General features: G+C 40.9%; 1 protein-coding gene across 1 annotated transcript; it reads left to right on the top strand.

The window, feature by feature from the left end:
* Positions 1-31: 31 nt before the first annotated feature.
* Positions 32-6485, top strand: crip1 (cysteine-rich protein 1). The gene is made up of 5 exons (XM_086183041.1): positions 32-288; positions 3872-3966; positions 4817-4874; positions 6070-6114; positions 6240-6485. Exons 1-4 carry the CDS (start codon positions 249-251, stop codon positions 6105-6107), a joined length of 231 nt encoding a protein of 76 aa, XP_086039167.1. The 5' UTR covers positions 32-248; the 3' UTR covers positions 6108-6114; positions 6240-6485.
* The last annotated feature ends 5500 nt before the right edge of the window (positions 6486-11985 follow it).

Here is an 11985-nt window from a genome sequence, read left to right on the forward strand (position 1 = left end):
TCACAAGGAGAGATGTTCAACACACTGACGGCTGAAGCCTTGCCCACTTTTAGAAAAAAAAGAAAAGTTTGAGGGAAACTATTTCCTCGATGATATAAATACGAGCGGGAGCGCACATCTGCACCTCAGATCGAGGCGTGGTCAGCCGACTGACAGGTGGGTTAACAGCAGCAGTGACAGAAGCTCTTCATTGCGGGTACACTCCAGGCTTTTCTCTCCGGTAAATCAAGACACACAACTGCATCGAGATGCCCAAGTGTCCTAACTGTCAGAAGGAAGTTTACTTCGGTAAGATTTGTGCCTTTTTGTTTCAGATTTTATTTGCAAAAATGTGTCATGTTTTCGCCTGACACCACTTCATGTAAAGTGCAAATGAGGAAACAGGAAGCTGAATTTAACGTGAAGTCAAGCACGTGTGTTTTGCAGGCAATTTGTCAGAAAACCTTAAAGTTTGTAAAAAAAAAAAAAAAATTTTTGTGGTCCTCAAATTGTGACCTCAAGTGTCCCGAAAAACCTGCTTAACTTTCAAAATGTGACCCAAAGAAAACACAATTGCGAGTAAATGTATCAAAAACATTTGAAATGCATATCTTTTACAAGTTAAACACATATTTATTTTAACCTATTATTTCGTATTAATTTATGTGTTTGTATGTCTATCTTGTTACGTTATTATTTCCGATGTAAGCAGTCCATAGAGAAGGGTATGATGGAGATGAGCTTTTACTGCTTTACATATTCTTAGGTTGATTCATCTATGATGCATCTTATTTTTCTCCATAATTCTAAATGGCATGTAAAACAGTAGTCAAGTAACAAACTGCTTTATACAAATGTTTGGTTTTGTTTTTGTGTCATGTATTTCTGTGCAGTTTTGCAGATCCATACTAATCCTCAAAGGTCGATGCACTCTGGAGGCTTTCTTGTCATTAGGTTTCTGCAGAGTTTTAAGGTCTGAGCTCCTGCAGGAATGTTCTCATCAAAAAAGAGACTTCCCACTGCATTCTTGTGTGTATGTCTCACGGGAGGACCTCAACTAATTACTGTATCCAGGAAAGGACAGGTCCCTTTTTATCTGCATCTTAATACATTTAGCGCCTGCTGCCCTGTGCAGCACAGTGAATTCATTCGCGGGAGCCATCCTCCCCATTTTCTCTGTTCGACAAATGCTCATTGTGGAGAAAACAACCAAATTCTTTCAGCCTGGACTCACCAGCCAGTTGTTTTTCCATTAAGGAAAGTAAATAACTGCTGAGAGTAGCCTGAAACAAAGATTTGTATTGTTTATGCAGATGTTTAGTCATTTTCCTACAGTGTTGCCATCACTTTCCTTCCCCTTGTAATCTGGGATCGTCTCCATCGTACCTCAAATCCCTCGATTTGCTCCGAAGGTTTCAGATGGAAGCACACAGGCTACTGCTGCTGGGGGGGGGGGGGGGGGGGGGGGACTTGTAGAGCAGAAGACAACTACTTTTAATATATACCATTCATGCTTTCTGCTGTAGAACTACTGTTTTTTGTTCAAAAAGGGAGCAAATGTAGAATAGGCAGCGTAAGGATGTGCATACCGTCTATCATGTGTTTTCAGAAACAGTTAAGCTATCAAAAGAAGGATTTTCAAAATAGCCACAGTGTGATTTTTATCTTACGCGGGTCTTTAAATTTCCAAAACCTACGATTTTTCTTAAATAGTTTTTTTTTTTTTTAAAGCTGTTTTTTGAAACTATGGTTCTTCAAGTGCAAGGCTTTATATTGTCATATACATAGAGTAGCATAGCATAGCAGTAGCAAATAAATAAGCATAGGCGAATAGAAATTGCTAGCATGGTTCAGTTAAATCCCCTAACCAGCAACTCTGAAGTTTATTTACAAACAACTTGTTGTTAATGTTTAAATTAGACAAGACAAGCCTGTTTTAGAGGCGTTGGTTAATTTTGTTTCGTTGGATAGAACTACTCTCAAAGTTTTTATGCTAATCTACCTGTAAATAGTAGTATTTTTATATCAGTATAGACATGCATGGACTAAAGTCAAGTTTTGGTGACATAGAAAATAAGCTTCTCTTATTGCTAAGATGCATGAAGGGATGTGGATGACAGAGGTTTTAGATTGTTGAAATGTCGGAGGCTTAAAGCAATGTAGGCCTGTTTATGTTATGCTATATGTAAACATTCAGTTCCTTAAATCTGCTAATTAAAATGTTTAAGCTAATTTAAGTTAATTGATACTGCTACGGTGATGGTTGACTGATTTTTGCTCCGTGGGATAGATCTATGCTAGCGCCGCCCCAGTATGCTAAGCTAATTGCTACTAGTGAGTTTTTTTGTCAGTGCAGACAAAAAAGGACTACATTTATGACTTTATATTTGTAGTAATAGCAGCAAAAACAGGAGAGGGTTGAGTTCTAGTAGTATATAGAAGTATACAAATATGCAGCATCAACCACAAACGAGTTGAAGTAATATTAGCTTCGCTTTAACAAGCTAGCAACAGAATCGCTTGACTTCAGACAAAATTTTTCAAAATAAGGTTCTCGAAGCCATTTTTAAGGAACTGCCATTGGACTGTTTTTGTAGGCATTTTTCTTTGAAGACGTCGAGTTGATTATTTTTGGAAAAACGTAGACTGGTGTTTAAAAGCTGAATCTCATTTTGCTAAGCTAAGCTAAAAAATCTCCTGCATGCCAGTTGCTTCGTATTTTTCCGACAGGAAAAAGAGTCTGATCAAATTTCACGTCGACCTCAGCAAAGCATATTTAAAGTAATCTTCTCCTTTCAAATGTATTATGCACTTAATGTGCCTGTGAAGAAGCATAGGCCTGTTTAAGGTCATCTGCTCTACAAGTTACTAACGTCATTCTTAGCTTTTTATACAACCTTCTCCATATGGGATGGAATTAACCGAATAGTTGAACAGCCTCCCATTTTCCATCCACATTTCTGTGTTTGTGTGTGCTGGCCTGCCTCCATTATGCTCCAGTTGTTTCATTTTGAGAACAGATTGTGTTATTCATCTGTCACACTCAATTTCTCTCTCATACCATCGGTTATTATAGATGGCTTCTATAAGCTTTAGCAGGTCTACGTGCAAGCGAGTGTAGGACAACATCCATGAGAGCCGCATCGTTGCTGAAACAGGCTCAAGCCCAATGTTTGCTCAGTACACTAGTTTGTTATTAGAAGTTAAGTACAGTAATTAGTTTGGGTCAGACATTCTTTTGAAATGTTTTCATAGAGCCGGCCAGAGAGGCCGACCCCGCCTTTGCTGGGCAACTCGCTCTCTCTTTCCATTGACTGTTGCGTAATCTCATGCCACATCAGACTATTTTTACCCCGTTTCACAAAGAAATGTGTCAAATGGTACCCTGACAATGTGTGGTTCAGCTTGGAGGCTGCTGGCCACACATTGTTGATTTTAATTTGCTCATGGATTTGCTGTTCTTCCTTTACTTTGTTGTGTGTTTTTAGAAAATGAGCAATGTCAATCTTGTGCAGAAACCCCCTTCCCTGACGCAAACACTTCTGCATTTTCAGCATTTTGTGTGCTCATGCGTTCCGCTCTTGCACGTTCGTGGTTCTGTGCTTGCTGTTTCCTGATAATCATGAGAGAAAAGTCCCTGAAAAACTGCAGGTCTTTATTTTTTACAGGCCTCCTGATGGGTGTTGACTCAGATCAGTCCTAGATAAAGACAGGCTTTATCAGTATTTATGAGGCAAGATGAGGACACATCCTCCAGGGACACTTGGTGCACTTTTCTCTCCAGCAACACACCCAAGCAATGATCTGGTCTACCATGGACAGTGTGACCCCCTCTGTCCCCTGAACTTTAGAGACTGTGGTTATTAATTTTGTGTTTTCATACGTGTGGCAGCTGAGAAGGTGTCGTCACTGGGCAAGGACTGGCACAGGCCCTGTCTGAGGTGTGAGAAGTGCAAAAAGACGCTGGCCGCAGGCTCACATGCTGAGGTGAGACACGTGGAATACACAAAGCTGTTCACGTTTTTATACGTTAAAATTTGTAGACTTGGAGGATCGATACCTATGAGGCAAAATGACATCTTCAGATCTGGCTCCAAAATCAAATTGATTGTTACTTAACCAAAGTTCTATCATCCTACCAAATTCAGTCGACATTTTTTTTAGTTGTCCTGCTAACAGACAAATGCAGAGATAATTAGAGGGCACTCGAAGCCACACCCACTCCGAAAATATACGAATGTTCAATCTTTCGTCATTCTTCCTTGGCCAAGGGGACACCTCTCCACCAACTTTGCTTAAAATTGGTCTCAAAGTTTTTACATAGCCTCACTGACAGACTCACAAACAGCACAGAGGAGCTGACCCGCTTGGTCTCATAATCTCACGTTGAAGTTCATTCAGTTCTGAAGCTTTCTATTGCATCACATGATCGTCTCCAGCTGAGCCATTTTTAAGGACACCTCATCTGTTGGTTTTAAAGTTGAGATTAAAAATAACCAAGATGACAAAACAATCTCACCCCCAAATTCTCTCAAGATCTTTTCTATGTTATGTCTGTGTATGTGAATCTTGATTTTATATTACAGATTAGTTATTCAGCTATTTGCCAATGTAAAAAAGAATGAGTGGGACTAGATCCCACATTTATAATTATAGTCCCTGTTTTTTTTTAGTTTGCTAAACAGTTTTGGGTTGTTACGCTAAAAAAGGATGTATTAATCCAAAAAAAATATCAAAAATCCACTTTTAAGATCGGATTGCCTCCAAAAGCCTAAATGTGTATCACCTTAATATTTCAAAATATTAATTAACAGCATCATAACTCTGCTTCCTCTAGCATGATGGCAAGCCATACTGCAACAACCCCTGCTACAGTGCATTGTTTGGACCTGGTGGTAAGTATTTGTTTTTTTTCTGTGAATCTTAGAAACTGACTCATCGTTGGAAAGAATTTGACCCTGGAACATTTCCAAAATCTGTGAATATAGAAAATCCCTCGTCATTTTAAATCTGCTGTATCTGTGTTAGATGATCTCTCTTACAGCTTTTCTTAAGCCGCATGTGCTTGAAGTCGTGTTTTACACTGCAGTCACACGTGACATCCAGTTCCCTCCTCCCAGGGGCAATACGTCTTCTGTTAGGGCCCAAAATAGCATTATATTGAACCGTTTTGTTCTACAGTACAAAACGTGTCAGGAAGTGCCACACTCCGGAATTTTAAAGCTTGCGTGGTTGCTAATTAGTGGCAAGAGATTTAATGAATGATAAACGACATCACGGTGAAAGCAGAAGAAGAGTGAAGCTAGTTTGTTGTTCGGTTTTGAAATACGTGCTTTTTACTTCCAAATGTGAGCTTTTTTGCACTTTGATAAAATGATTTTTAGGCGCTCCACAGGCCTTTTTTTTTTGTGATGTTGAAATCAGGGGCCCAGAAAGTAGTATGTTCATGTCGTAGCGAAGGGCTGCGCAACTGATCGCTCCGTATTACAGCGCGATTTTAAAACCCTCAGGAAAGCGCAGTATTTGTTAAAGGCACATTGTGTATCAGTACAACGTTTTAGACGAGTCTTTGTGGGTGCTGCTCACACATCACATTCCGTAGTACATCTTTGTTTCACACAGACCCACACAAAAATCACGCCATGATCCTTTTAAATGTTAATTTCAGGTTTTCATTGAATACCATTGCAATAGCAGTCAAAATCACCATTAGATATTTTTCCAAAATCATTCCAGCTGTACTGCAATGTAAGGCTTTGTTCCTCTAATGATTGCATGTGCAGTTGGAGACTCATAAAAGTGGCTATCATAAAATAAGATAGAGAGAGATAATCTCATAAAAGTTCTATCATGACATATTTAACTTCTTTCAACATAATGGGACAAATTAACCTAAATTAGTCTTTAGTTTGTCAGCGTAACAAGAAAATATAAGTAAGTTATAAATCAATTGAAAAAAAGGCCTCCATGCTTCGTACAAAATCTGTAATTTTATCTTAAATGAGAGTAATTAAATATCTCCTCTGTATTCTTTCCTGTGTGAAATGAATTATTCTCTGACGCAACATTTACACTGTTTCTTTCTGTCAGGATTTGGACGCGGTGGAGCCGAGAGCCACAAATATTAATAGAAAGGTAGACACACGCTCTCATCATCCATTCATGACATGTGTGTTGCAGACAGGCAGAGACCTGGGCTCTGAGCTAATGCATCGGTGCACTTTGCTCTTTCTGACGTGTGTTTTTTGCTTCGTCGTCAGGTTCAGGCCCCGCTGTAAAAACATCACCAGACTAAAGCCACCAGCATGCTCGCAATCTACAATAAAAACCAGTAAACAAACTGTGTTCTTATTCAGAGGAAACATTTTGAGTGTGTGTTTTTATTCTGTCTCATGGTCTCAGATAATTGTGTATTCTTATTAAAAAAAACAAACAAAAGAAGACATCCAGCAGTCCTTTCCTGTTTTTAGGGTGGACATTCTGAATAAAGACTTGTGTCAACTGTATGTGTGTGTCATTATAATACTTTACTTTCCCTCCATACACCTCCCCTGAATTAAATCAAGAGTAATTTATTTCAAATATAAACAAGTATTAAACTTTTTTGGGGGGTTTCATTCTGCTGGTTATTAAGAAGCGGTCTTTCAAATAATCAATAATGGCTTCCATCTTTCCAAGCTCATCTCAAACAAGCCTGATTTCTCAACCTTGCTAGTGAATTGAGGCAAGTGGCAGAAAAAGCTTCAAAACAAAGGCACTTCCTTTTTGTTACTTAAGGACAAAACAAAACCCCTGCTCTGCTCTGCCGCTGTGTTTTTGGATCGCCGAAACCACCTCCACTCTGTCCCCTCCCTTCCGGATGACAGTTGCTATGGCAACAGACACAAACAAGGCCCAACAGACACCCACTGTTCCTGGCTGTCACCCTTCAGCTGGATCAAAGACTGACTGTCCAATCTCAAGCAAGGTCAGGGAGTGTGACAAAGACTAGAGGAGGATGAAGTATATTTCAGCTGTTCACTAATAATAATAAAGAAAGAAACATGGTACCAGTGAACTTCAATTCGTGAAACCAAAAATTTACAAGTAGTGTTACAATTCACTGTAAAAATAAGAGTCATAGGTTTATTATTGGCTGAAACTGAATAAAATATTCAACAATATGTTTTCAGCTCGGCGGCACGGTGGTGCAGTGGTCAGCACTGTTGCCTCACAGCAAGAAGGTTCCGGGTTCTAGTCCCGGCTCAGACACTGGATCTTTCTGTGTGGAGTCTCCATGTTCTCCCTGTTCCTGTGTGGGTTCTCTCTGGTACTCCAGCTTCCTCCCACAGTCCAAAGACATCAAGAGGGGACGAGGCTGATTGATACTCTAAATTGACTGTAGGCACTGGGCTGGAGCCTATCCCAGCAGCCTTTGGTTTAGAGGCAGGGTTCCCCCTGGACAGGTCACCAGTCCATCACAGGACCAACACATAGAGACAGACAACCATTGACACTCACAGTCACACCTACGGTCAATTTAGAGTATCAATCAGCCTCGTCCTCTCTTGATGTCTTTGGACTGTGGAAAATATCTGTATGTTACTGAGCACACGGCTGGATAAAGATGTGGGTATTGGATGATGTGCTTGAAAGTTAGTAAATGCACACTTAGTATTTTTGTTGCTGTAACTGCTGGCTGTCAGTCAGCATTAGTTTCAAGCTAATACAGTAATAATCAGCTAATATGCTTGTTGCTCACTCTTTTGGCATTCTGGAGTCACACTGAGGTCAAGCAGGAAAGAAAAAAGGTATTCATGAGCTCAAGACACCTATTTTTGAGTGCCTTTTTGTATTCAGGATCACTTAACAAGTTACTAAGTGCTCCTCTGACTTATTTCATTCAGCTGTTTGTCACTGAATGTCTGCACTTACCGTCCTCCATATTTTTATTGTTCACACGGGGACTAGCTGACTCACTCTGAAGCTGACTGGACATTATGATGACCGCAGCGGCCATCCCTGCAGAAATTACAAGGAGACACAGACGATGCAGAGGGAAGAGAGACAATAGAAACAGATAGAGAAGGAGTGGGAGAGCTACTACGTTCAGATGGTTTGAGTAGAGAAGAAATGGGTTGGGATTTTTTTTTCTCCAAATATTCAACCAATAAGAGCTTGTGACTAAATCTTGAAATGACACAGGATCCTTAAACTCTCATCATAGCTCCAATCTGCCTCGGTCTTCAATGAAGTACAACACAGCTGAAGGTGACAAAGTAAATGAAAAGTTCCGTCTTCGTTTGTGTGTCCAGAACAACAAACAACTGAATATGGCGACATCAGCAGCTGTTCTACCAGATGGACATGTCTCTCTAGAAGAGGACAACAACAAACGCTCCTCACTGCTGCTAATTTTGCAGAAAAGAAGTATTTGATATGATGTGGACGATTCACAGAACAAGGTAGAGAAAGTGCGTGGAAGTTGGAAGAGACTATTAAAGAGAAGATATCAATTACACTCAAGTCCGTTTCAATCCCAGAGCGGTTCGGATCCACTTTATTTGATTTTACAGAACACTCCACCCCCCTCCTGGCATCACCTCTGGTTTCCCTCTGACCACATAATTTGCAGCATATGATTTTAAGAAACACGTCATGTGTCTTGAGCGATGGTAACTTGGAATGTCTTTCGGCTCTGTAAAGCATTCTCCAGTGTTTACTGGATGTTGGCTGGATGCGGCTACAGCAGAGGAGAGACGTGGTTACCGAGCAACGTCTGGTCCTCATCTCTGGAACTGAATGTGTGAGGTTGTCTGATATTTCCTTCCATCCCGCTTTAGTCCCTCGTTTTTCCATTCTTAACCTCTTGCACGTCTTTCCATCGTCCTCTCCTACCTTCTTTCCCTTCCATCCTCCCTCCTGTCTCATTTAGCACGATCAGGCTGGGGTTGATTACCACTGCTCCGTGTATCTGTTTCCATCGCGGCGCCTCGTCTCTACAGATGTGTATAAATAGGCCCTCTGGCTTTGTAACTGCTAATAGGGATCCAGTGTGCATCCAGATGGCTGGTTGCCATTTGTACAGCGGCCAGCTCCTTCACACAGAGAGAAGATTCATAAGCGACTTCAAGCCCAGGAGGAAGCCCCTGTGCTGGGGTAGATAATGAATCAGCCGGGCCTCAAAGTTTGGCCCTTCATGTGTAAGATAAACCTTTGCTGCATCAATCCTGTTTCCTCCTGTATGGAGCCGAGTAAACTCTGGGATTCTTGCAGCTCAAACAAATAGAGCCTCCCTATTAGAATGCAAATGCTGGGATGCACAGCTTCATTTTACTGTGTTCCTGTGTGTCGCTAATTATTGTATGTTTTCACGAGGACGACATGGCTCAAACACTGTAATCCTTGAATGTTATTTTTTTTGGCTGGGATACTGTGATATTATTTGCAAAACTTTTTGATGGAATTTTATTTGAAATAACTTCACATTCTTATAAGCCTTGCAGCTGTGTTGTCTCTTGAAGCAACTAAAGTCTTGAAAGATGTACGAGATCTTGCTAAACGTTTGCCGCAAAGGCTTTCTGTCAAAAAGAGACAGCGACAAGGTCTTTGTGATGTGTCGTTAACTTCGAGAGAGGTTCTGTTTTAACCCAAACCATGATGTCCTCCTGAACCTACTCGAAATAATAGAAAAAAGTTTTTGAGTTTTGGTGCTAGAGGCACTAGGTTCTGTAACTGGGGTGGTTGCTGATTGGCCAAGTGGAATATTGCCTGCACATCTAGAACGGCGCCTTCGCCTACATCAACCTGGGCGGCGGCGGCGGCGGCGGCGGTGGGGAGGGGGGGGGGGTACAGCACATCGGAAGAACAGAGCTGCTGTTTTGCATTTCCTTGCATTAACGTGACATCAAAGTGTGGGATATTGTTTTTTTTTTCTACCTGGGGGTCGGCTGCTACAGACTTGAGGGGAGAGCGGTTGGTAGCACACTCAGTTGACCCCTACGCTGCAAAGACTACAAACCCTCAAATATCCTGTCATGAAAGTCCCCCCCCCTCATAGAAAGCTAATGTATCAGCCCCAAATGTTCAGCTTACCAATGCACTGGACCTCTTGAATTGTTAGAATAATTATTGTTAGAATAATTATGGACCTCAAATTAGATCATGTGATGCTCGTCCATAATCTGCATCAGCCCTCTAAAGGGAAAATAATCGACTTCAGCCCAGCGATTGATGCGTCCACATCAGGTGCGTTTGTGCTGTGCTGCGATGTTGTGACGTGCTTGAATGCAACATCAAAATAACGAAAGCAACTGTCATGGTAAACTCAGCCATTTCAGGATCTCCGTTTTTTTCATTCTTTTTCAGGTCTTCAGAAATTATTTGGCTTTGCAATTTCCAGAGGTGATTGACATGTGATTGCTGGGCTGCACTGCAGTTTTTCTCTACCTCGGTACACGGCTGTATCCTGCCAGCTATGGGTGTGAATGGCGAGTACCACTTAACTACTATTCTCAATTAGATTTGTATCCATGTTATATTGAAGTAACAGCATACATTTGATTAATTTATACATTGAATAGATATTAAAGTATTTTCTCTTGTTTGCTCACTCGGCACTTGCACATACGTTGACCAACTTTCAAGTTGTAGCTCAACCATTTATGGATATTCATACAGAAAAGATCAAATTCAAAGTCCTCCATGGGGACTCCTCTTGTGACTTGGCCCCTGGTCTTTATGTTGTATCTACGGCTGAGGGACACAGTAGAGACATGGGGTCAGATTCCTGACTACGAGACCCCCACGTCCCTCAGTGTCGTCGAAACTTTGCCAGCAGTCACCTGACACTCAAAGTACATCCCTAAAACCTTTTAAGATCCCTCTGAGCTTTGTTGTTGTTTATTCAGTTCCAGCCTGCAGTTTACAGTTCACGACACGCTACAAATGAAGTTGCTGAGAGATCCGTGGAGAGATGTTTGTGGACTTGCTTAAGGGCATGCTGCGGCTCAGTGCCACCAGCCGCTTGATGCCCAGTCAGGTACTGGTGCATCAGTTCACGAGCGAATGCCAACTCATGCAGTTTAATGTCTGCAGCCCCTAAGTAGTCAATGGTTTAATTGTGTTTTTTAACATATTATGAGGGCTTGTACTCCGCGTATGTCGTCAACATGCCTTTCTCATTATGTATTACTGTGTGTGCATATATGTGCATGTGTACATACTGTCATGTACTGATCACATCACGGTTGATTTAAAAAGGTGTGCGTTTGTTTTTTGCCGATCTTAACAAAAACCCCACGTGATTATGTCACAGCTCCCCGCATGCCTCACATCATTTGAGTGATGTGGAAGTTGCAGCAAACAGTTAAATAGACTAATAACCTATCAAAGGTAAAATAAAATTGCATTTATTGTTCAAACTCCATACAATAAATTGACCAGTTGAGATGATGATGACGATTATTACATTCGGTACAGTCAGATATCAGACTTGAAGAGAGTTTTGATTTTTTTTTTTTAAATTTATTTATCTTCACATTTGTGATAAAAAAAATTACAGGCTGATCAAAATGACTAAAGATGACACTCGTTCACTCTCTGGCATCTTCGCAGAGAACGACGCCTCCACGGCTCCCTCTTCTGGACTTAAACAGACACAACCAATTGATCACTGAGCACAGCTTCTCTGCTGTACACTCAGAGACTTATCACGCACTCGAAATGTTTAACAGGACTTGTTCTGCTTTTGATGTATTAGAACTGTCAGTTTTTAAATTGACTGTCTTGCCTGGCTTCCTGTCTCAGAGTTAATGTTTTTAACCATAATGTTTACTCCCCCCCCCCCCCCCCAAAAGGCAATCCATTGAAATTCAACTGAAATGAACTGCATTTCATATATATATATATATATATATATATATATATATATATGAGATTCAATCTATCAAAAATGCTTATTGTACATCCTCATTATCATGTAATCCACATCTTTGGAGAAAGAGAAAGGCACACACAGCCAATTAG

The sequence above is a fragment of the Aulostomus chinensis genome, chromosome 17 (genome assembly GCF_037954235.1).
Source record: "Aulostomus chinensis isolate RoL2024-O1b breed Wild chromosome 17, RoL_Achi_v1.0, whole genome shotgun sequence".
NCBI lineage: Eukaryota > Metazoa > Chordata > Actinopteri > Syngnathiformes > Aulostomidae > Aulostomus > Aulostomus chinensis.